Here is a 24,265-nt window from a genome sequence, read left to right on the forward strand (position 1 = left end):
TGTTTTTATTTTTAATATATTTGCAAAAATGTCTAAAAACTTGTTTTTGCTTTGTCATTATAGGGTATTATGTGTAGATTGCTGAGTTTTTGTATTTATTTAATAAATTTTAGTATAAGGCTGTAAAGTAACAAAATGTGGAAAAAGTCAAGGGATCTGAATACTTTCCGAATGCAGTGTATCCTCCTCAATTAACCTCGACTACCTGCACATCGGTACCGGTACCCCTAGTATGTAGCCTCGTTAATGTTATTTTATTGTGTTACTATTTTTCCTTTAGTTTACTGAGCAAATCGTTCATACTTACTTACTTTTTAAAAACTGCATTGTTGGTTAAAGGCTCGTCAGTAAAGCATTTCACGGAAAAGTCTGTTGTATTTGGTGCACGTGACAAATAAAATTTTCCAGATATCCTGGTTGGAAGGATCCTGGAATCAGGAGAGAATAAGGAAATCAGGAAATCCAGGAATCCTGGTTAGAAGGATCCTGGAATCAGGAGAGAATAAGGAAATCAGGAAATCCAGGAATCCTGGTTAGAAGGATCCTGGAATCAGGAGAGAATAAGGAAATCAGGAAATCCAGGAATCCTCCAACTGTGATTTCTGACAATGTTAATAATAATAATTACCCGAATCTGGCAACCCTAGGAGAAACACACCGGAGATATTGACGGCTGAGGTACTTAGCACCTCTTACCAGAATGTTATCAGTCAATCTTTTCTAAAAGGGGTTGATGATTGATATAGAGATTCTTCAGTAGTTCAAGTAGGCCTCCAGTCCGTAGGCCTGCAGTACGTAGGCCTCCAGTCCGTAGGCCTCCAGTCCGTAGGCCTCCAGTCCGTAGGCCTCCAGTACGTAGGCCTCCAGTACGTAGGCCTCCAGTACGTAGGCCTCCAGTACGTAGGCCTCATGAGATTCAGCAAACAAAGGAGTCTTTCTTCAGTAGATTTCGTACTGGTTTACTAGCTGGAATAGCATGAAGAAGAAATGTCATATTACCAACCTCTCCACTCTGTGGGATTCCAATAAACATTTCAGAAGCAGCCTCTACGCTGGTCTAGCCTTGGACATCCAGGCTTCGCAAGACTACCACTGGTCAGATGGATGGCCTAGAAAGACTACCACTGGTCAGATGGATGGCCTAGAAAGACTACCACTGGTCAGATGGATGGCCTAGAAAGACTACCACTGGTCAGATGGATGGCCTAGAAAGACTACCACTGGTCAGATGGATGGCCTAGAAAGACTACCACTGGCCAGATGGATGGCCTAGAAAGACTACCACTGGTCAGATGGATGGCCTAGAAAGACTACCACTGGTCAGATGGATGGCCTAGAAAGACTACCACTGGCCAGATGGATGGCCTAGAAAGACTACCACTGGCCAGATGGATGGCCTAGAAAGACTACCACTGGCCAGATGGATGGCCTAGAAAGACTACCACTGGCCAGATGGATGGCCTAGAAAGACTACCACTGGCCAGATGGATGGAACCCTTCAGTCTGAAAGAAAGATGTGCATACGGTGTAGGTTTACACTACTTCTGAGTCTGTCCAACCACGCTCCCATCCCCCAGGGGCCTTGTCCAATCATCTCCCTCCTTCTTCAGTCCTGCTCCCGCCCCCCAGGGGCCTTGTTCATCCCACTATCCATTACCAGAGCTCCCAGCCAGTGAGGGCCCCCCTCAGCCAAAGAAATCCCTGAATCATTTGGCGAGTTTTGATGCTGATTGGCTTCTTGCTGAGAGGATCCAGAAATGGAAATGGTGTTCACGACGTTGTTGCTTGGACCACCATTGGTTCCACTGTTGATACCTGCTGCTCTTGTGCTGTTGAAGTTGGCATGGTTACAAAAGGTGTTGGGGTTGGTACCATTGCAGACGTTAGACGTAGTAGTGGTGTTGGAGTTGGTACCATTGCAGAAGTTTGTTGTAGAAGTGGTGTTGGTACCACTCAAGACGTTGGCTGGAGTAGTGGTGTTAGGGTTGGTGGTGTTGATAGTGCTGGTGGCATTGATACTAGAGGAGGAGCTGTTGGGATTGGTAGCTGGGGTGCGAGAGGGAGGGGTAAAGGAGAACACCCGCTCCCCACCTCCACCTCCCACTCCCCGTGGGCTGATGGGTCCAGGCTGCAGGCCCTCGGCCAACGGTGTGTTATCCAGAGAGAGGCGTGGAGAGAGGCGTGGAGGTGGAGGCCGTCGAGACAGCAGGCCTTGCCCGGGCCGGAGCTTTGATATGGGGCAGAGTTCCGGAAGGTTGCCAGGGTCAGGAAAGGAGAAGGCTGGAACACAAGGACCCTCTCCCTCCTCACTCAGCCAGGGGAAGGCAGAGGAGGGTGGAGGGAGCATATGACCTGGAGTATCAGGGGGCAGCAGACCTCCAGAGCCAACCATCGGAGGAGCCAGCGAGCTGGAGCTGCGATCCCAGGCGTAAGTTCCTCGGGTGGGCCGTGGACGAGGCATAGCGGGGGGAACACAGTGGATGGGGGTCTGGGGACAGCTATAGAAGCCGGACCTCTCATACAGGGGCATGGAGGAGAAGGCGTAGTCCGGGTGGCTGGGACCAGGGCCGTGGCTCGGCGTTGAGGAGTCCCCCTCGGAGTGCAGGAAGAGGGGGAAGCGGCTGAATGGAGCCCCTGGGCGCCGGCGCAGGAGAGAAACCCGGGAGGAGGTGGAGGAGCGGGGGAAGACGGGGGACTGAACCCCCAGGAGGCGACTCAGACCCCCCAGGAGAGGAGTAGAGTGGTTGGCCTCCTCATGCTCCTTGATCTGCTCCAGGTTGGACTGGAACTCCATCTCCTCTTTGGGGACACTAGAGAGAAGAAGAAGACGACTTTACCATCTGCTCTTTACACTGGAGTGATAATAGGAATGTGTTAGCTAGTTTAATTCCATCTGCTCTTTAGGAACACTGGAGTGATGATAGGAAAGTGTTAGCTAGTTCAGTGATTAAAAGGAAATACGAAATATTCAAAATACGAGCATGCATTTATAAGATTGTGCTGTTATTATTTCTATAATTATGATCTATAATTTTTTTCTGACTGTTTTCCTTGTTATTTGGTTAGTTCTCTTAAGGGTTCTCTTTCCCGTTAACAGGACAGTTGTAAATCTTGCAGCGTTTTGTGTTACGATCCCAGATTTTAGAGAAACAACAAATGTTGGTACATATAAGTGTCTTATATCGGCTGAAAGCTTAAATTCTTGTCCAATTTCCAGTAGCTATTACTGCGAAAAAATGCCATGCTATTGTTTGAGGAGAGCTCCTAACAGCAAAACACTTTTTTTCAACGCGAAAGGTTTGATAAATTCACCTCTGAAGGTGAAATGAACTAACAATCTGAAATCTTGCTCTGATTTATCATCCAAAGGGTCCCAGAGATAACATGAAGTGTCATTTTGTTAGATAAAATAATTTTTCATATCCTTTAAAAAGGTCCATATAGCACGCACAATCGATTTTGTATTTCCACTTGTTCAATTTGCAAAGAAAGGAATCTGTGAAAATCTCACCCTAAACGTTGTTTCAACGAGTCAAATCACTTTCATATCTATTCCTCAGAGATCCTAGAAGGTAACCAGACTTCACTATTTCATTAGGGGTGTAGTATATCCTATAGGACACCATATCAGAGATCCTAGAAGGTAACCAGACTTCACTATATCATTAGGGGTGTAGTATATCCTATAGGACACCATATCAGAGATCCTAGAAGGTAACCAGACTTCACTATTTCATTAGGGGTGTAGTATATCCTATAGGACACCATATCAGAGATCCTAGAAGGTAACCAGACTTCACTATTTCATTAGGGGTGTAGTATATCCTATAGGACACCATATCAGAGATCCTAGAAGGTAACCAGACTTCACTATTTCATTAGGGGTGTAGTATATCCTATAGGACACCATATCAGAGATCCTAGAAGGTAACAAGACTTCACTATATCATTAGGGGTGTAGTATATCCTATAGGACACCATATCAGAGATCCTAGAAGGTAACCAGACTTCACTATTTCATTAGGGGTGTAGTATATCCTATAGGACACCATATCAGAGATCCTAGAAGGTAACCAGACTTCACTATATCATTAGGGGTGTAGTATATCCTATAGGACACCATATCAGAGATCCTAGAAGGTAACCAGACTTCACTATATCATTAGGGGTGTAGTATATCCTATAGGACACCATATCAGAGATCCTAGAAGGTAACAAGACTTCACTATATCATTAGGGGTGTAGTATATCCTATAGGACACCATATCAGAGATCCTAGAAGGTAACCAGACTTCACTATTTCATTAGGGGTGTAGTATATCCTATAGGACACCATATTTGGTCAGAAGGTAACCAGACTTCACTATATCATTAGGGTAGTATATCCTATAGGACACCATATCAGAGATCAAATAACCAGACTTCACTATTTCATTAGGGGTGTAGTATATCAAACAAATATCAGAGATCTAGATAACCAATGACTTCACTATATCATTAGGGGTGTAGTATATCCTGGACACCATATCAGAATCCTAGAAGGTAAAAATGTAACTACTAACATTAGGGGTGTAGACATATGCCTTATAATTTTTGCCCAAAAAGAAAAGGATATTCAGAGTTATGAAAACTGGTTGTTTTGTTGATCTTATAATATGGCTACTAATTACTGGAAAAGCTGAATCAAAGTCCTAAAGTAACAGATTTGACTATATTCTTACAGAAAAATGAAATATAAATGTAACGAATGTCTCCTTATCATTTGACCAAATGTCCCTGGGTACACCATATAAAAGTCTTGCAGTTCAGTCATATCATTAGGGGTGTAGTTATCCATCACCATGAAATCTTTGAAGGTAACTGACTTCCATCTTGTGGACACTAGAATAATTACAACCAGAGTGAACGACTATAACTATGATCTTCCTCTTGCATTTCAAAGATGGTGGTAGAAAAAAGACTGGTTGGTTTTATCTTTGTATTTTCTTCACCATACCAGATCTATTGTGTTATATTCTCCTACATTCAATTCACATTTCCACAAACTTCAAAGTGTTTCCTTTCAAATGGTACCAAGAATATGCATATCCCTCCTATCAGGGCCTGAGCTACAGGCAGTTCACTATTTTAGGTATGTCATTTAGGACGAAAATTGAAAAAAAGGGGCTTAGAAGTTAAGCACCGTCATAGATATTTCTGTTATCATGGGACTGCCTGTCACATTTCCCTCTGGCCAATGCCCATTGGCAGCCAAGGCTTGACCTTGGGACGCAAAGGTGTGTCATGAGTCAGGGAGAATGTTCTGATAGTCTTAATGACAACAGACCGAGATATTCAGAGTTTTAGTGGGTGGAATATTAGGACAATTGAAGGTTAACAAAGTTGCAGCTACAGTATGCTTAACAGTAAAATTATTATTATTACATTATTATGGTACAGCTATAAAAGGACAGTTAATCATCGTGGTGCTTTTTAATGGTAAGTTTACAAACATTGGTTGTGGGAAGTATAGTTGAAATGTGGGTCTCTCTTTTTTTCCTTTTTTTTCCTACTTTTTTCTCTGTGTTATTGACTTGCTAATTGTTTACTCCATGTGTAACTCTGTGTTGTCTGTTCACACTGCTATGCTTTATCTTGGCCGGGTCGCAGTTGCAAATGAGAACTTGTTCTCAACTAGCCTACCTGGTTAAATAAAAGTGAAATAAAAAAATAATTATACCCACATTATACCCAAGTGGGACTGAAATTTCCCTCTGTCCAGCTCCGCCTTATCTCAGTTCACTGGTCACAATGGCAACACCCATCCTGATAGTCTTACGACAACAGACCAGCAGGTGGATTTCACTGATCATCCCAAAAGCCAACAAATTTGCAGCCACCCCATACTGTTTTTATACTGTTTTTATTTATTTACTGTTCTTATTATTTTACACAATATTACCTGTACATGACCATCTGATCATTTAATCACTCCAGTGTTTTTAATCTGCAAACATTGGTTGTGGGAATTAGTTGAAATGTCCTCATGCCTTTTGCACACAATTTGATTCCTACTTTTTCCTACTGTGTTATTGACTTGTTAATTGTTTACTCCATGTGTAACTCTGTGTTGTCTGTTCACACTGCTATGCTTTATCTTGGCCAGGTCGCAGTTGCAAATGAGAACTTGTTCTCAACTAGCCTACCTGGTTAAATAAAGGTGAAAAAATAAATAATATATATTATTATGTAAAATTAACAAATGTACAGAAAGACCTGTGTGAAGGCTTACAGAAGAGGAACTATTTGAGGCAATCAAATCTTTTCAGTCTGGAAAAACACCAGGGCTTTTACCAGTAGAGGGATATCAGACCTTTTTTAATGTACTCAAAGATCCATTATTAGTATGTTTTAATTACTCTTATACAAATAGTAGACTTTCAGGTACTCAACAAGAAGGTCTGATTTCATTACTACTAAAACAGGACCCGGGTGGTAAGTATAAAGATCCAGTCCATTTAAAAAACTGGAGGCCTCTAACACTTCAATGCTGTGAGAAGCCTGGTAAAATGCATAGCACATTTTACCAGCATTCTTTATTTTTTTATTCATAAATTCACATAGAATAAAAAATGTTTTACCAGATATTTTTAATCCTGATCAGACAGGTTTTACTTGAAACATTTAAACATTATGAAAACATCGAACATACCAGGCCTGGTCTTCATAGAAGATTTTGAAAAGGTGTTTGATAAAGTACGACTAGAGTTTATATAAAAATGCCTGGATTACTTTAACTTTGGTGAATCTCTAATACAACGGGTTAAAGTTATGTAACCCCAGATGTAAAATAGTAAACAATAGAATGTATTGAAAGAGGAGTAAAACAAGGCTGTCCGTTATATCTTTTATTATGGCCATTGAAATGCTGCTTGAAAATTACTTTTCAAGGATCAAGGAAATCCTGGGGATAAAAACAAAGTGTCAATGTATGTTGATGACTCTAGTTTTTCTTAAGTTCATAATCTGGATCCTGAAGATCTTGATCCCTTTTATAGCCTCTCTGGATTAAAACCTAATTATGACAAGTGCATCATATTACGTATTGGATCATAAAAGACAGTGTTTACACTACCTTGTTTACCAATAACATGGGCGGATGTTAGACATACAGTAGACATATTTGGTATTCACATCTCAAAAAAATATAAATGAACTTGATGAACCACAATTAATTTCAATAGATAGTTTGCAAAAATAGATTCTGCAACCATGGAGAGGTAAATACGCGTCTATTTGTGGAAAAATCACATTGATTAACTCTTTGGTCACAGTTTACTTACGAATGGCACTGCCTACTCCTGATTACTCGTTTAAAAAAAAAAATTGTATGAGCAAAAAATACTTCATTTTATTTGGAATGCTAAGCCAGACAAAATTAACCTATTTATATAATGAAGATCAGTTTGGGGGGGTTAAATTGATTGGATATTAAAGCTTTAATCCCTAAAAGCTTCACTCATACATTAGTTATACTGAAACCCAAAATGGTTCTCCAGTTTTTTGTTAAGAAAGACTCATCCTTTGTTCCAAAATGGCCTTTTTGCTTTTATACAGATGACAACTTCTCGCAGCGCTTAGCTGTGCCACCAGAGATTCTGGGTTCTCGCCCAGGCTCTGTCGCAGCCGGCTGCGACCGGGAGGTCCGTGGGGCGATGCACAATTGGCCTAGCATCGTCCAGGAGGGTTTGGCCGGTAGGGATATCCTTGTCTCATCGCGCACCAGTGACTCCTGTGGCGGGCCGGGCGCAGTGCACGCTAACCAAGGTGACCAGGTGCACGGTGTTTCCTCCGACACATTGGTGCGGCTGGCTTCCGGGTTGGAGGCGCGCTGGGTTGTGTTTCGGAGGACGCATGGCTTTCGACCTTCGTCCCTCCTGAGCCCGTACGGGAGTTGTAGCGATGAGACAAGATAGTAACTACTAACAAGTGGATACTAGGAAAAGGGGTCAAAAAAGGTATCCCCTTTCTTAAAAAGCTCATTACAATTTCAGTTTTATCCTCCAGAAAATATAGAACAAATATCACAACAAATGTTGTGGTTAAACTCAAATATACAAATTCATTAAAAAAACATTCTTTATGGATAAAAAAAAAAGGTATTATTTTTGTCCTCCGAAGAGGGGGAGGGGTTAATAACACATTAGTTTAAAAATTATATATATATATATATATATACAAAAAATATAATAAATACAAAAAAAGAAAACAAAGTTACTTGGCATTTCATATGCATATATCTTATTAAGCTTGTTATGACAAAGAGTAGGTCTATTCCTGCAAGAATTGCCTTTGAAACAAAATTGCTTTTTTAGTTTAGAAATTGGCTTAATTGGGGTCTGGGAAACGGGTCCAATAGGTGTGTGTCTGTCTGTATCTGTGTGTGTCTGTATCTGTATCTGTGTGTGTCTTTATCTGTGTGTCTGTATCTGTGTGTGTCTGTATCGGTGTGTGTGTGTCTGTATCTGTATCTGTGTGTGTCTTTATCTGTGTGTCTGTATCTGTGTGTATCTGTGTGTCTGTATCTGTGTGTGTCTGTATCTGTGTGTGTCTGTATCGGTGTGTGTCTGTATCGGTGTGTGTCTGTATCGGTGTGTGTCTGTATCGGTGTGTGTCTGTATCGGTGTGTCTCTGTGTGTCTGTATCTGTGTGTCTCTGTGTGTGTCTGTATCTGTGTGTCTCTGTGTGTGTCTGTATCTGTGTGTCTCTGTGTGTGTCTGTATCTGTGTGTCTGTATCTGTGTGTGTCTGTATCTGTGTGTGTCTGTATCTGTGTGTGTCTGTATCTGTGTGTGTCTGTATCTGTGTGTGTCTGTATCTGTGTGTGTCTGTATCTGTGTGTGTCTGTATCGGTGTGTGTCTGTATCGGTGTGTGTCTGTATCGGTGTGTGTCTGTATCGGTGTGTGTCTGTGTCGGTGTGTGTCTGTATCGGTGTGTCTGTATTTGTGTGTATCTGTGTGTCTGTATCTGTGTGTATCTGTATCTGTGTGTCTCTGTGTGTCTGTATCTGTGTGCCTCTGTGTGTCTCTGTGTGTCTGTCTCTGTGTGTCTGTCTCTGTGTGTCTCTGTGTGTCTCTGTGTGTCTCTGTGTGTCTCTGTGTGTCTCTGTGTGTAAGGTACCTGATGTCTAGAGCAGAGCCCATGAAGGAAGGTTTGCGATGCTCCGCGCTGGCTGCAGTGTACGGAGGCTGGGGCTCTGATTCGTTCCAGTACTTATCCCTCTCGACCAATGGGATAGTGTCGTACATCTCATCCACAGACAGCAGGGACACCTGAGACAAGATTGTGTTCATTTGGCATCAAACGGAAGAAAACATTGATTTTTATAATGTAGGCAGCCAAACCTGTAGATTACGATCAACCAGATAGTTGGTTTCAAAGTCATCGTCGTCTTCCCCAAATGGGTTTATCAGTTGTTCTGCCACCTGTCCACAAAAATGGCACATCACAATGAAGTGTAAAATGTGCATTTCATACATCATGAAGTAATTCTGTCATATTGTGAAAAGAACTGTGTGTATGTGTGATTGTGTATCAATCAGTGAACCCTCCCTCCCTCCTTCCCTCCTTCCCTGCCTCCCTCCCTCCCTCCCCCCCTCCCTACCTCCCTCCCCTCTCTCCCTCCCCCCCCTCCCCCTCCCTCCCTCCCCCTCCCTCCCTCTCTCCCTCCCTACCTCCCTCCCTCCCCTCTCCCCCTCCCCTCCCTCCCTCCCCCTCCTCCCTCCCTCCCTCCCTCCCTCCCTCCCCTCCCTCCCCCTCCGTCCCCCCTCCCTCCCTCCCCTCCCTCCCTCCCTCCCTCCCTCCCTCCCTCCCTCCCTCCCTCCGTCCCTCCCTCCCCCTCCCCTCCCTCCCTCCCTCCCTCCCCCTCCCCCTCCCTCCCTCCCTCCCTCCCTCCCTCCCTCCCTCCCCTCCCTCCCTCCCCTCCCCCTCCTCCCCTCCCTCCCTCCCTCCCCCTCCCTCCCCCCTCCCTCCCCCCCTCCCTCCCTCCCTCCCTCCCTCCCCCTCCCTCCCCCCCCCTCCCCCCCCTCCCTCCCCCTCCCCCCTCCCCCCTCCCTCCCTCCCCTCCCTCCCCCCCTCCCCCCTCCCTCCCTCCCTCCCTCCCTCCCTCCCTCCCTCCCTCCCTCCCTCCCTCCCTCCCTCCCTCCCCCTCCCTCCCTCCCCTCCCTCCCTCCCTCCCTCCCTCCCTCCCTCCCTCCCCCCTCCCTCCCTCCCTCCCTCCCTCCCTCCCTCCCTCCCTCCCTCCCTCCCTCCCTCCCTCCCTCCCTCCCTCCCTCCCCCTCCCCTCCCTCCCTCCCTCCCCCCCTCCCTCCCTCCCTCCCTCCCTCCCTCCTTCCCCTCCCCCTCCCTCCCTCCCTCCCTCCCTCCCTCCCTCCCTCCCCTCCCTCCCCTCCCTCCCTCCCTCCCTCCCTCCCTCCCTCCCTCCCTCCCTCCCCTCCCTCCCCTCCCTCCCTCCCTCCCTCCCTCCCTCCCTCCTCCCTCCCTCCCTCCCTCCCTCCCTCCCTCCCTCCCTCCCTCCCTCCCTCCCTCCCTCCTCCCTCCCTCCCTCCCCCTCCCTCCCTCCCCCTCCCTCCCCTCCCTCCCTCCCTCCCCCTCCCTCCCTCCCTCCCTCCCTCCCTCCCTCCCTCCCTCCCTCCCCCTCCCTCCCTCCGTCCCTCCCCCTCCCCCTCCCTCCCCCCTCCCTCCCTCCCTCCCTCCCTCCCCCTCCCTCCCTCCCTCCCTCCCCCCCACCTTGAGCCAGCCCACGTAGAAGAAGAACTGTAGCAGGGTGAAGACAGGCAGGTAGAAGTCGATGTCATGACCAGCGTAGCCCTGGGCGGGGTCTAAGAACTGTCGACCAATCAGACACGCCAGGAAGAAACTGTAGACCGCCACTGTCACCACCTAACAGAGAGGAAGTACTTACAATCCAGGTTCCTGTAGTTAGTTTATCATGGCTGACAATAACAGACACATGATTTCATTAACACAGAATTTGTGGGATCAAGATCGATGTTTACTATTTTAGTGTTAGTTCTACTACTACAACAACTATTAGTTGTTACTACTGCTACTACTCCTACCACCACTACTACTACCACTACTACCATTACTACATGTAGACAACAGAACCTGGGTGTACACAAGGGGTAGGCTGATCCAATCATAACTGTATAGCTTCATACACTGTGTCCGCAATGTATTTAATTCCTGCAGAGGAGATAAGATGGAACAATCTGATAAACACACACACACACACACACACACACACACACACACACACACACACACACACACACACACACACACACACACACACACACACACACACACACACACACACACACACACACACACACACACACACACACACACACACACACACACACACACACACACACACACACACACACATATACAGACACATACAGAGACACACACACACACACATAGACAGACACACCGAGAGAGAACCTTACATTGAGAATGGCTGACAGCGCCACATCATTGTTGATGCGTCCCTCGGTGCGGGCCCTCAGTGCCAGGTTAACAAACCACATACAAGGAACCCAGAACTTGTTATGAGGTGAGGGCAACTCCTCCAACTGCCTATGTTCCTCCACTGTCATCAGGCCTGAGACACACACACGAAGGGTAGGAATTAGGAGGAGCTTCAGACCTTCTGTAAGACCCAGATTTAACCTACTTCAAGTTGTCAGAGTGTTTTTGTCCAGGACTAAGCTTGATCTGGGTGGGGGATACTGGCATTTACTGTGATAACCAATATTATGGCCTTATAATAACAGCTGGCTACAGCATCAAGGAACTCCCCTCCCCTTACACTATTGTTATTTATTGTTGTCATTATTTCCTCATTGGCATCATACCACCCTGCGTACCATTGCTGGCTTGCTTCTGAAGCTAAGCAGGGTTGGTCCTGGTCAGTTCCTGGATGGGAGACCAGATGCTGCTGGAAGTGGTGTTGGAGGGCCAGTAGGAGGCACTCTTTCCTCTGGTCTAAAATAATACCCCAGGGCAAGTTTTTGGGGACATTGCCCTGTGTAGGGTGCTGTCTTTGGGATGGGACGTTAAAAATGTGTGTCCTGACTCTCTGTGGTCACTAAAGATCCCATGTCACTTATTGTAAGGGTGTTTACCACGGTGTCCTGGCTAAATTCCCAAGCTGCCCTTCATACAATCATGGTCACCTAATCATCCCCAGCTTACATTTGGCTCATTCATCTCCCTGTAACTATTCCCAGGTTGTTGCTGTAAATGAGAATGTGTTCTCAGCCAATGTACCTGGTTATATAACATATTTTTAAAAAGAGTTAAACTAAAGTGTAAATGTAATGTTCTAGATTACAAGCAAGCTAGTTTAGCACTAGCTGTGGTATCTGTTTGGGGTGGCACTGATAATACAGGCTGCAGGGGAGATATGCTATTTTACTCTGCCCTGTAGATTCTGTTGAGCTGTGAGTTTTAACTCTAGGGTGTAGAGGGTTGAGACATCAGACATCACAGCGTACCTGGCTGTACCTGCACCAGGTGGTTCGTGGTGGGGAACCTCTAGGGGTCAACTAGGTTAAGGGTTATGGCTAGGTTTGGTGTCATACCCTAGAAGTCAACGAGGGTAAGGGTTATGGCTAGGTTTGGTGTCATACCCTAGAAGTCAACGAGGGTAAGGGTTATGGCTAGGTTTGGTGTCGTACCCTAGAAGTCAACGAGGGTAAGGGTCATGGCTAGGTTTGGTGTCCTACCCTAGAAGTCAACGAGGGTAAGGGTTATGGCTAGGTTTGGTGTCATACCCTAGAAGTCAACGAGGGTAAGGGTTATGGCTAGGTTTGGTGTCGTACCCTAGAAGTCAACGAGGGTAAGGGTTATGGCTAGGTTTGGTGTCGTACCCTAGAAGTCAACGAGGGTAAGGGTTATGGCTAGGTTTGGTGACATACCCTAGAAGTCAACTAGGTTAAGGGTTATGGCTAGGTTTGGTGTCATACCCTAGAAGTCAACGAGGGTAAGGGTTATGGCTAGGTTTGGTGTTGTACCCTAGAAGTCAACAAGGGTAAGGGTTATGGCTAGGTTTGGTGTCATACCCTAGAAGTCAACGAGGGTAAGGGTTATGGCTAGGTTTGGTGTCATACCCTAGAAGTCAACGAGGGTAAGGGTTATGGCTAGGTTTGGTGTCATACCCTAGAAGTCAACGAGGGTAAGGGTTATGGCTAGGTTTGGTGTCGTACCCTAGAAGTCAACGAGGGTAAGGGTTATGGCTAGGTTTGGTGTCGTACCCTAGAAGTCAACGAGGGTAAGGGTTAGGGGTCATAGGTCGTAGGTCGTAGGGCGTACCTGCCTGCACCAGGTGGTTCATGGTGGGGAACCTCTTGTAGACCGCCGTGCTGACCGATCGGTAGATGAGCACGCCGGACAGGTTGGCATACCGCATCAGGGTTCGGCGGGTCAGCCTGGCGATCTCATCGGTACCACGGACGTGAGCGCCCACCAGCGCACCCAACCGGTCCGGCCAGGGAACACTCTCAAACTGACCCCACCACCGAGAAACCACCAGGGTCACATAAAAACCTGCGACATCAATGACATTAAAAGGTAAATGTCACCATGTTTCTACTTCATACTCATCAACTCCAGCACCACCCACATCAGTACTAACCAGCACCACCCACATCAGTAGTAACCAGCGCCACCCACATCAGTAGTAACCAGCGCCACCCACATCAGTAGTAACCAGCGCCACCCACATCAGTAGTAACCAGCGCCACCCACATCAGTAGTAACCAGCACCACCCACATCAGTACCACCCACATGTTTCTACTTCATACTCATCAACTCCAGCACCACCCACATCAGTAGTAACCAGCACCACCCACATCAGTAGTAACCAGCGCCACCCACATCAGTAGTAACCAGCGCCACCCACATCAGTAGTAACCAGCGCCACCCACATCAGTAGTAACCAGCGCCACCCACATCAGTAGTAACCAGCGCCACCCACATCAGTAGTAACCAGCGCCACCCACATCAGTAGTAACCAGCGCCACCCACATCAGTAGTAACCAGCGCCACCCACATCAGTAGTAACCAGCGCCACCCACATCAGTAGTAACCAGCGCCACCCACATCAGTAGTAACCAGCGCCACCCACATCAGTAGTAACCAGCACCACCCACATCAGTAGTAACCAGCGCCACCCACATCAGTAGTAACCAGCGCCACCCACATCAGTAGTAACCAGCACCACCCACATCAGTAGTAACCAGCACCACCCACATCAGTAGTAACCAGCACCACCCACATCAGTAGTAACCAGCACCACCCACATCAGTAGTAACCAGCACCACCCACATCAGTAGTAACCAGCTGAATTTCTGTAGTTCAATACTTCCCATTTCTCCCCCTTATTACACTACCGCACTGTGTTTATTTGTAACCTGCTAAAGTTTTTGTAGAGAGGAAGTTGAGAATTGTTGATGCCGTCTGTCAAAAGGGGGTTGTTGTTGTTTGTGATTGAGAAGTATTGACTTGTGGCCTGAGAGTGAGTGGCTAAATGATGACTGAGCACCAGTGTTTGATATACAAATCCACTTTAATTCAGGTAGTAAAAATACATTCCAATCCAATTGTAAGAAATGAGGACAATTGGAATTTCAGAAATGGAGTTGATCCCAATCCTGCTGTGCACAAAACCCTGCTGGGCACAAAACCCTGCTGTGTACAAAACCCTGCTGTGCACAAAACCCTGCTGTGCACAAAACCCTGCTGTGCACAAAACCCTGCTGTGCACAAATCCCTGCTGTGCACAAATCCCTGCTGTGCACAAAACCCTGCTGTGCATAAATCGGACAGCATAAAATACAACTGAACATAGCATAACATAACACAGCATAACATAACATAACATAGCATAACATAACATAGCATAACATAACACAACATAACACAGCATAACACAGCATAACACAGCATAACATAACACAGCATAACATAACATAGCATAACATAACACAGCATAACATAACATAGCATAACATAACACAGCATAACATAACATAACACAGCATAGCATAACATAACATAGCATAACATAACGTAGCATAACATAACACAGCATAACATAACATAGCATAACATAACACAGCATAACATAACACAGCATAACACAGCATAACATAACATAACACAGCATAACATAACATAACACAGCATAACATAGCATAACATAACACAGCATAACATAACATAACATAACACAACATAACACAGCATAACACAGCATAACACAGCATAACATAACATAGCATAACATAACATAACACAGCATAACATAACATAACACAGCATAACACAGCATAACATAGCATAGCATAACATAACATAGCACAACATAACATAGCATAACATAACACAGCATAACATAACACAGCATAACATAACATAACAGCATAACATAACATAGCATAACATAACATAACACAGCATAACATAACACAGCATAACACAGCATAACATAGCATAGCATAACACAGCATAACACAGCATAACATAACATAGCATAACATAGCATAACATAACACAGCATAACATAACACAGCATAACATAACACAGCATAACATAACAGAGCATAACACAGCATAACATAACAGAGCATAACACAGCATAACATAACACAGCATAACACAGCATAACATAACATAACACAGCATAACACAGCATAGCATAACACAGCATAACATAACATAGCATAACACAGCATAACATAACACAACATAACACAGCATAACACAGCATAACATAACACAGCATAACACAGCATAACATAACACAGCATAACATAACATAGCATAACACAGCATAACATAGCATAACATAACACAGCATAACATAGCATAGCATAACACAGCATAACATAGCATAAAATAACACAGCATAACACAGCATAACATAACACAGCATAACATAGCATAACACAGCATAACATAACACAGCATAACATAGCATAACATAACACAGCATAACACAGCATAACATAACACAGCATAACATAACATAGCATAACACAGCATAACATAACACAGCATAACATAGCATAGCATAACACAGCATAACATAGCATAACATAACACAGCATAACATAACATAGCATAACATAACATAGCATAACATAACACAGCATAACATAGCATAACATAACACAGCATAACATAACATAGCATAACATAACATAGCATAACATAACACAGCATAACATAACACAGCATAACATAACAGAGCATAACACAGCATAACATAACACAGCATAACACAGCATAACATAACACAGCATAACACAGCATAACATAACACAGCATAACACAGCATAACATAACACAGCATAACACAGCATAACATAGCATAACATAACATAGCATAACATAGCATAACATAACACAGCATAACACAGCATAACATAACATAACACAGCATAACATAACACAGCATAACACAGCATAACATAACATAGCATAACATAGCATAACATAACACAGCATAACATAACATAGCATAACATAGCATAACATAACATAACACAGCATAACATAACACAGCATAACACAGCATAACATAACACAGCATAACATAGCATAACATAGCATAACATAACACAGCATAACATAACACAGCATAACATAACATAGCATAACATAACATAGCATAACACAGCATAACATAACATAGCATAACATAACATAGCATAACATAGCATAGCATAACATAACACAGCATAACATAACATAACACAGCATAACATAGCATAACATAACACAGCATAACATAACACAGCATAACATAACATAGCATAACATAGCATAACATAACATAGCATAACATAGCATAGCATAACATAACATAGCATAACATAGCATAACATAACACAGCATAACATAACATAACATAACACAGCATAACATAACATAACACAGTATAACATAGCATAACATAGCATAACATAACACAGCATAACACAGCATAACAGAACACAGCATAACATAACAGAGCATAACATAACACAGCATAACATAACAGAGCAGAACATAACACAGCATAACATAACACAGCATAACACAGCATAACATAACACAGCATAACACAGCATAACATAACACAGCATAACACAGCATAACATAGCATAACATAACATAGCATAACATAGCATAACATAACACAGCATAACACAGCATAACATAACATAACACAGCATAACATAACACAGCATAACACAGCATAACATAACATAGCATAACATAGCATAACATAGCATAACATAACACAGCATAACATAACATAGCATAACATAGCATAACATAACATAACACAGCATAACATAACACAGCATAACACAGCATAACATAACACAGCATAACATAGCATAACATAGCATAACATAACACAGCATAACATAACACAGCATAACATAACATAGCATAACATAACATAGCATAACACAGCATAACATAACATAGCATAACATAACATAGCATAACATAGCATAGCATAACATAACACAGCATAACATAACATAACACAGCATAACATAGCATAACATAACACAGCATAACATAACACAGCATAACATAACATAGCATAACATAGCATAACATAACATAGCATAACATAGCATAGCATAACATAACATAGCATAACATAGCATAACATAACACAGCATAACATAACATAACACAGCATAACATAACATAACACAGTATAACATAGCATAACATAGCATAACATAACACAGCATAACACAGCATAACAGAACACAGCATAACATAACAGAGCATAACATAACACAGCATAACATAACAGAGCATAACATAACACAGCATAACATAACACAGCATAACACAGCATAACAGAGCAGAACAGAACAGTATTCTCACCCAATACGAAGGACACAGGGATGAGTTCTGCGTAACGGTCACAGTAGATGGCCAGCTTCTCAAACAGCCTCTTCTGGCCCTCATTCAACACAAACCTAGAGAGAACAGGTCTGTCACACAGTTAACTCCTGTATGATTGAACACGATGGGGAGGGAGTGACAACAACTGCAAAAAAAAGATAAGGGGACCCTAATATTCCCACAACGGTTCCCTGAAATTTGATTGTAAAAAGTTGCTGTGATCTTTGATTTGAAGGGACCAGCAATATAAGCAAAGAAATACACAAATGCATGGGTCACTGTAAAGAGGCTTATTTTTTACAAGTAAGATAGACCAACTCTCTTCTAGATCAGATGAGGTTACCTATATAAATGACGAGTTTATCTATGTAAATGACGAGGCTACCTGTGTAAATGATGAGGTTACCTGTGTAAATGACGAGGTTACTTGTGTAAATGATGAGGTTACCTATGTAAATGACGAGGTTACCTGTGTAACTGATGAGGTTACCTGTGTAAATGATGAGGTTACCTATGTAAATGATGAGGTTACCTATATAAATGACGAGTTTATCTATGTAAGTGATGAGGTTACCTGTGTAAGTGATGAGGTTACCTGTGTAAGTGATGAGGTTACCTGTGTAAATGATGAGGTTACCTATGTAAATGATGAGGTTACCTATGTAAATGATGAGGTTATCTATATAAATGACGAGTTTATCTATGTAAATGACGAGGTTACCTATGTAAATGATGAGGTTACCTATATAAATGACGAGTTTATCTATGTAAGTGATGAGGTTACCTGTGTAAGTGATGAGGTTACCTGTGTAAATGATGAGGTTACCTATATAAATGACGAGTTTATCTATGTAAGTGATGAGGTTACCTGTGTAAGTGATGAGGTTACCTGTGTAAGTGATGAGGTTACCTGTGTAAGTGATGAGGTTACCTGTGTAAATGATGAGGTTACCTATGTAAATGACGAGGCTACCTGTGTAAATGACGAGGTTACATGTGTAAATGATGAGGTTACCTATGTAAATGACGAGGTTACCTGTGTAAATGACGAGGTTTACCTATGTAAATTACGGTGTTACCGGTGTAAATGATGAGTCTACCTGTGTAAATGATGAGGTTACCTGTGTAAATGACGAGGTTACCTGTGTAAATGACGAGGTTACTTGTGTAAATGACGAGGTTACCTGTGTAAATGACGGGGTTACCTGTGTAAAGGTTGAGGCTACCTGTGTAAATGATGGGGCTACCTGTGTAAATGACGGGGTTACCTGTGTCAATGACGGGGTTACCTGTGTCAATGACGGGGTTACCTGTGTCAATGACGGGGTTACCTGTGTCAATGATGGGGTTACCTATGTAAATGACGAGGTTACTTGTGTAAATGACGAGGTTACTTGTGTAAATGACGAGGCTACCTGTATATGATGAGGTTACCTTTGTAAATTACAGGATTACCTGTATATTAAAAATAAAATATATTTTTTTAAATTTTACCTTTATTTAACCAGGCAAGTCAGTTAAGAACACATTCTTATTTTCAATGACGTCCTGGGAACAGTGGGTTAACTGCCTGTTCAGGGGGTTTGTCAGCTCAGCTGTGAAGTTGTGAGGTTACCTGTATATGATGAAGTTACCTGTGTAAATTATAGGGTTACCTGTATATAATGAGGTTACCTGTATATAATGAGGTTACCTGTGAAGTTGTGAGGTTACCTGTAAATTATGAGATTACCTGTATATGATGAGGTTACCTGTGTAAATTACAGGGTTACCTGTGAAGTTGTGAGTTTACCTGTATATGATGAGGTTACCTGTGTAAATTACAGGGTTACCTGTGAAGTTGTGAGTTTACCTGTATATGATGAGGTTACCTGTGTAAATTACAGGCTTATCTGTGAAGTTGTGAGGTTACCTGTATATAATGAGGTTACCTGTGAAGTTGTGAGGTTACCTGTATATAATGAGGTTACCTGTGAAGTTGTGAGGTTACCTGTGATGATGTGAGGTTACCTGTATATAATGAGGTTACCTGTGAAGTTGTGTTACCTGGTTACATTGTATATAATGAGGTTACCTGTGAAGTTGTGTGGTTACATGTATATAATGAGGTTACCTGTGAAGTTGTGAGGTTACCTGTATATAATGAGGTTACCTGTGAAGTTGTGTGGTTACATGTATATAATGAGGTTACCTGTGAAGTTGTGTGGTTACATGTATATAATGAGGTTACCTGTGAAGTTGTGAGGTTACCTGTATATAATGAGGTTACCTGTGAAGTTGTGTGGTTACATGTATATAATGAGGTTACCTGTGAAGTTGTGTGGTTACATGTATATAATGAGGTTACCTGTGAAGTTGTGTGGTTACATGTATATAATGAGGTTACCTGTGAAGTTGTGTGGTTACATGTATATAATGAGGTTACATGTGAAGTTGTGAGGTTACCTGTATATAATGAGGTTACCTGTGAAGTTGTGTGGTTACATGTATATAATGAGGTTACCTGTGTAAATTACAGGGTTACCTGTGAAGTTGTGAGGTTACTGGTATATGATGAGATTACCTGTGAAGTTGTGAGGTTACCTGTATATAATGATGTTACCTGTGTAAATTACAGGGTTACCTGTGAAGTTGTGAGATTACCTGTATATAATGAGGTTACCTGTGTAAATTACAGGGTTACCTGTGAAGTTGTGAGGTTACCTGTATATAATGAGGTTACCTGTGAAGTTGTGAGGTTACCTGTATATAACGAGGTTACCTGTGAAGTTGTGAGGTTACCTGTATATAATGAGGTTACCTGTGAAGTTGTGAGGTTACCTGTATATAATGAGGTTAGCTGTATATAATGAGGTTACCTGTGAAGTTGTGAGCTTACCTGTATATGATGAGGTTACCTGTATATGATGATGTTACCTGTATATAATGAGGTTACCTGTGTAAATTACAGGGTTACCTGTGAAGTTGTGAGGTTACCTGTATATAATGAGGTTACCTGTGTAAATTACAGGGTTACCTGTGAAGTTGTGAGGTTACCTGTATATGATGAGGTTACCTGTATATAATGAGGTTACCTGTGAAGTTGTGAGGTTACCTGTATACGATGAGGTTACCTGTGTAAATTACAGGGTTACCTGTGAAGTTGTGAGGTTACCTGTATATGATGAGGTTACCTGTATATAATGAGGTTACCTGTGAAGTTGTGAGGTTACCTGTATATGATGAGGTTACCTGTGTAAATTACAGGGTTACCTGTGAAGTTGTGAGGTTACCTGTATATGATGAGGTTACCTGTGAAGTTGTGAGGTTGCCTGTATATGATGAGGTTACCTGTGAAGTTGTGAGGTTACTTGTATATGATGAGGTTACCTGTGTAAATTACAGGGTTACCTGTGAAGTTGTGAGGTTACCTGTATATAATGAGGTTACCTGTATATAATGAGGTTACCTGTGAAGTTGTGAGGTTACCTGTATATGATGAGGTTACCTGTGTAAATTACAGGGTTACCTGTGAAGTTGTGAGGTTACCTGTATATGATGAGGTTACCTGTGAAGTTGTGAGGTTACCTGTATATGATGAGGTTACCTGTGAAGTTGTGAGGTTACTTGTATATGATGAGATTACCTGTGTAAATTACAGGGTTACCTGTGAAGTTGTGAGGTTACCTGTATATGATGAGGTTACCTGTATATGATGAGGTTACCTGTGAAGTTGTGAGGTTACCTGTATATAATGAGGTTACCTGTATATAATGAGGTTACCTGTATATGATGAGGTTACCTGTATATAATGAGGTTACCTGTATATAATGAAGTTACCTGTATATAATGAGGTTACCTGTATATAATGAGGTTACCTGTATATAATGAGGTTACCTGTATATGATGAGGTTACCTGTATATAATGAGGTTACCTGTATATAATGAGGTTACCTGTATATAATGAGGTTACCTGTATATAATGAGGTTACCTGTATATGATGAGGTTACCTGTATATAATGAGGTTACCTGTATATAATGAGGTTACCTGTATATAATGAGTTTACCTGTATATGATGAGGTTACCTGTATATAATGAGGTTACCTGTATATGATGAGGTTACCTGTAAATGATGAGATTACCTGTATATAATGAGGTTACCTGTATATAATGAGGTTACCTGTATATAATGAGGTTACCTGTATATGATGAGGTTACCTGTATATAATGAGGTTACCTGTATATAATGAGGTTACCTGTATATAATGAGGTTACCTGTATATGATGAGGTTACCTGTATATAATGAGGTTACCTGTATATGATGAGGTTACCTGTATATAATGAGGTTACCTGTATATGATGAGGTTACCTGTATATAATGAGGTTACCTGTATATAATGAGGTTACCTGTATATAATGAGGTTACCTGTATATAATGAGGTTACCTGTATATGATGAGGTTACCTGTATATAATGAGGTTACCTGTAGATGATGCTGAAGGAGTAGTACAGTGTGGTGAAGATGATCAGTTCTCTCCACAGCAGCTTGTAGATGCTCCCCTTCCATCGGAGGAGCAGATGAGAGAAGGTCCCTAGCCCCGCGTCAGCAACCCTCCGCGAGTATGTCACCGTCATCACTACCCTTCCCTGGCCAGGCTGGCTGGCTGGCTGGATGGAGAGCTGGATGGAGAGGTGGATGGATGGATGGATGGATGGATGGATGGATGGATGGATGGATGGATGGGAGAGCTGGATGGAGAGCTGGATGGATGGATGGATGGATGGATGGATGGATGGATGGATGGATGGATGGATGGATGGATGGATGGATGGAGAGCTGGCTGGCTGGCTGGCTGGCTGGCTGGCTGGAACAGAGAAATCTGCCCTTGGTGTATCAAAATGGTCAACTACTGTCTGGCTGGCTGGCTAGCTGGAACAGAGAAAGCTGCCCTTGGTGTATCAAAATGGTCAACTACTGTCACTTTCTCTGTTTACTTTACAAGTCAACTTTCCAAAACACTGATAGTGACACATATCGATCACATATCTACTTGATAACAAACTATCCAGAGAGACAATTCTTATAGATATTAGCTCATGGATCCACTATCTGAAGACATGGTGCTAGTGGGGGTAAAGTTCAGCAGAAGATGGAGAGAGAGAGAGAGAGAGAGAGAGAGAGAGAGAGAGAGAGAGAGAGAGAGAGAGAGAGAGAGAGAGAGAGAGAGAGAGAGAGAGAGAGAGAGAGAGAGAGAGAGAGAGAGAGAGAGAGAGAGAGAGAGAGAGAGAGAGAGAGAGAGAGACAGAGAGAGAGAGAGAGAGACAGAGACAGAGAGAGAGAGAGAGAGAGAGAGAGAGAGAGAGAGAGAGAGAGAGAGAGAGAGAGAGAGAGAGAGAGAGAGAGAGAGAGAGAGAGAGAGAGAGAGAGAGAGGAAGTAAGATATTGGTAATTAACATAGAGTCATCTATAAACTTGGAAAGGCTCTTAATAACAACCGGAACGGAGCGAATGGAATGGCATGACCCACCTGGAAACCATGGAAACCACGTGTTTGATGTCTGATTCTGCTCCAGTTCATTAGAACGAGGGTGTTCTCCTCACCAAACTACTGTGATACAGAGATATCCACAATTAATCAATTGAGCCTAAAAAAAAAAAAATGTTTTTTTTGAAAAACATCAAGCGGTCCAACTCAGTTGAGAAACATATTCAGAATATTTATATTACTTGATTTAAATCTTCACTCTATTCAATCTTTACGTTAATTACAGAGTGAATCAGATTGATTGTATATGATATACTCACTGTGCGATAAGGGAAAGTGCGTTGCCAGTCTGAATGTTGGAGAGACGGATGTGGGAGAGGGAAGGAGAGGGAAGGACTTGTAGACCTCCGGTCACTTGATGTGTTAAGCTGTTTCTGCAACAAAGCTGCATTGTAAGGCCTGGTACTGAGCTAATCTCAACAAATCTGTGTACAACACACATTGAAACAAATAAAAGTTCAAAGTTACAACACAATTTTTACTGCCAAAATGCGAGTGGGAGCCGGTCTGCACCATACCCTCGCCAACCAAAAACCCACAGTCCAATTTTATTACCTCAATAATATCACATACCACAGGAGGTTGGTGGCATGGGGAGGACATACTGGTGCTAATGGTTGGAACGGAATAAATTGAACAGTATCAAATTACATCTAACACATTGGTTTGATGCCATTCCATTCACTCTGTTCCAGACATTATTAAGAGCCGCTTTCCCCTCAGCAGGTTCCTCTGGAATTCCTCAATAGGAAACAATCTTAATAAG

The 24,265-nt window shown here is 42.9% G+C and overlaps 1 protein-coding gene across 1 annotated transcript; it reads right to left on the reverse strand.

Annotated features, from left to right (window-relative positions):
- Positions 1-70: 70 nt before the first annotated feature.
- Positions 71-22,644, reverse strand: best1 (bestrophin 1). The gene is made up of 9 exons (XM_046343325.1): positions 22,437-22,644; positions 17,951-18,045; positions 13,363-13,596; positions 11,496-11,650; positions 11,149-11,226; positions 10,768-10,920; positions 9,384-9,464; positions 9,160-9,311; positions 71-2,810 (listed from the first exon to the last, which is right to left on the reverse strand). Exons 1-9 carry the CDS (start codon positions 22,586-22,588, stop codon positions 1,607-1,609), a joined length of 2,304 nt encoding a protein of 767 aa, XP_046199281.1. The 5' UTR covers positions 22,589-22,644; the 3' UTR covers positions 71-1,606.
- Positions 22,645-24,265: the final 1,621 nt, after the last annotated feature.

This window comes from Oncorhynchus gorbuscha, linkage group LG01 (genome assembly GCF_021184085.1).
Source record: "Oncorhynchus gorbuscha isolate QuinsamMale2020 ecotype Even-year linkage group LG01, OgorEven_v1.0, whole genome shotgun sequence".
Lineage (NCBI taxonomy): Eukaryota > Metazoa > Chordata > Actinopteri > Salmoniformes > Salmonidae > Oncorhynchus > Oncorhynchus gorbuscha.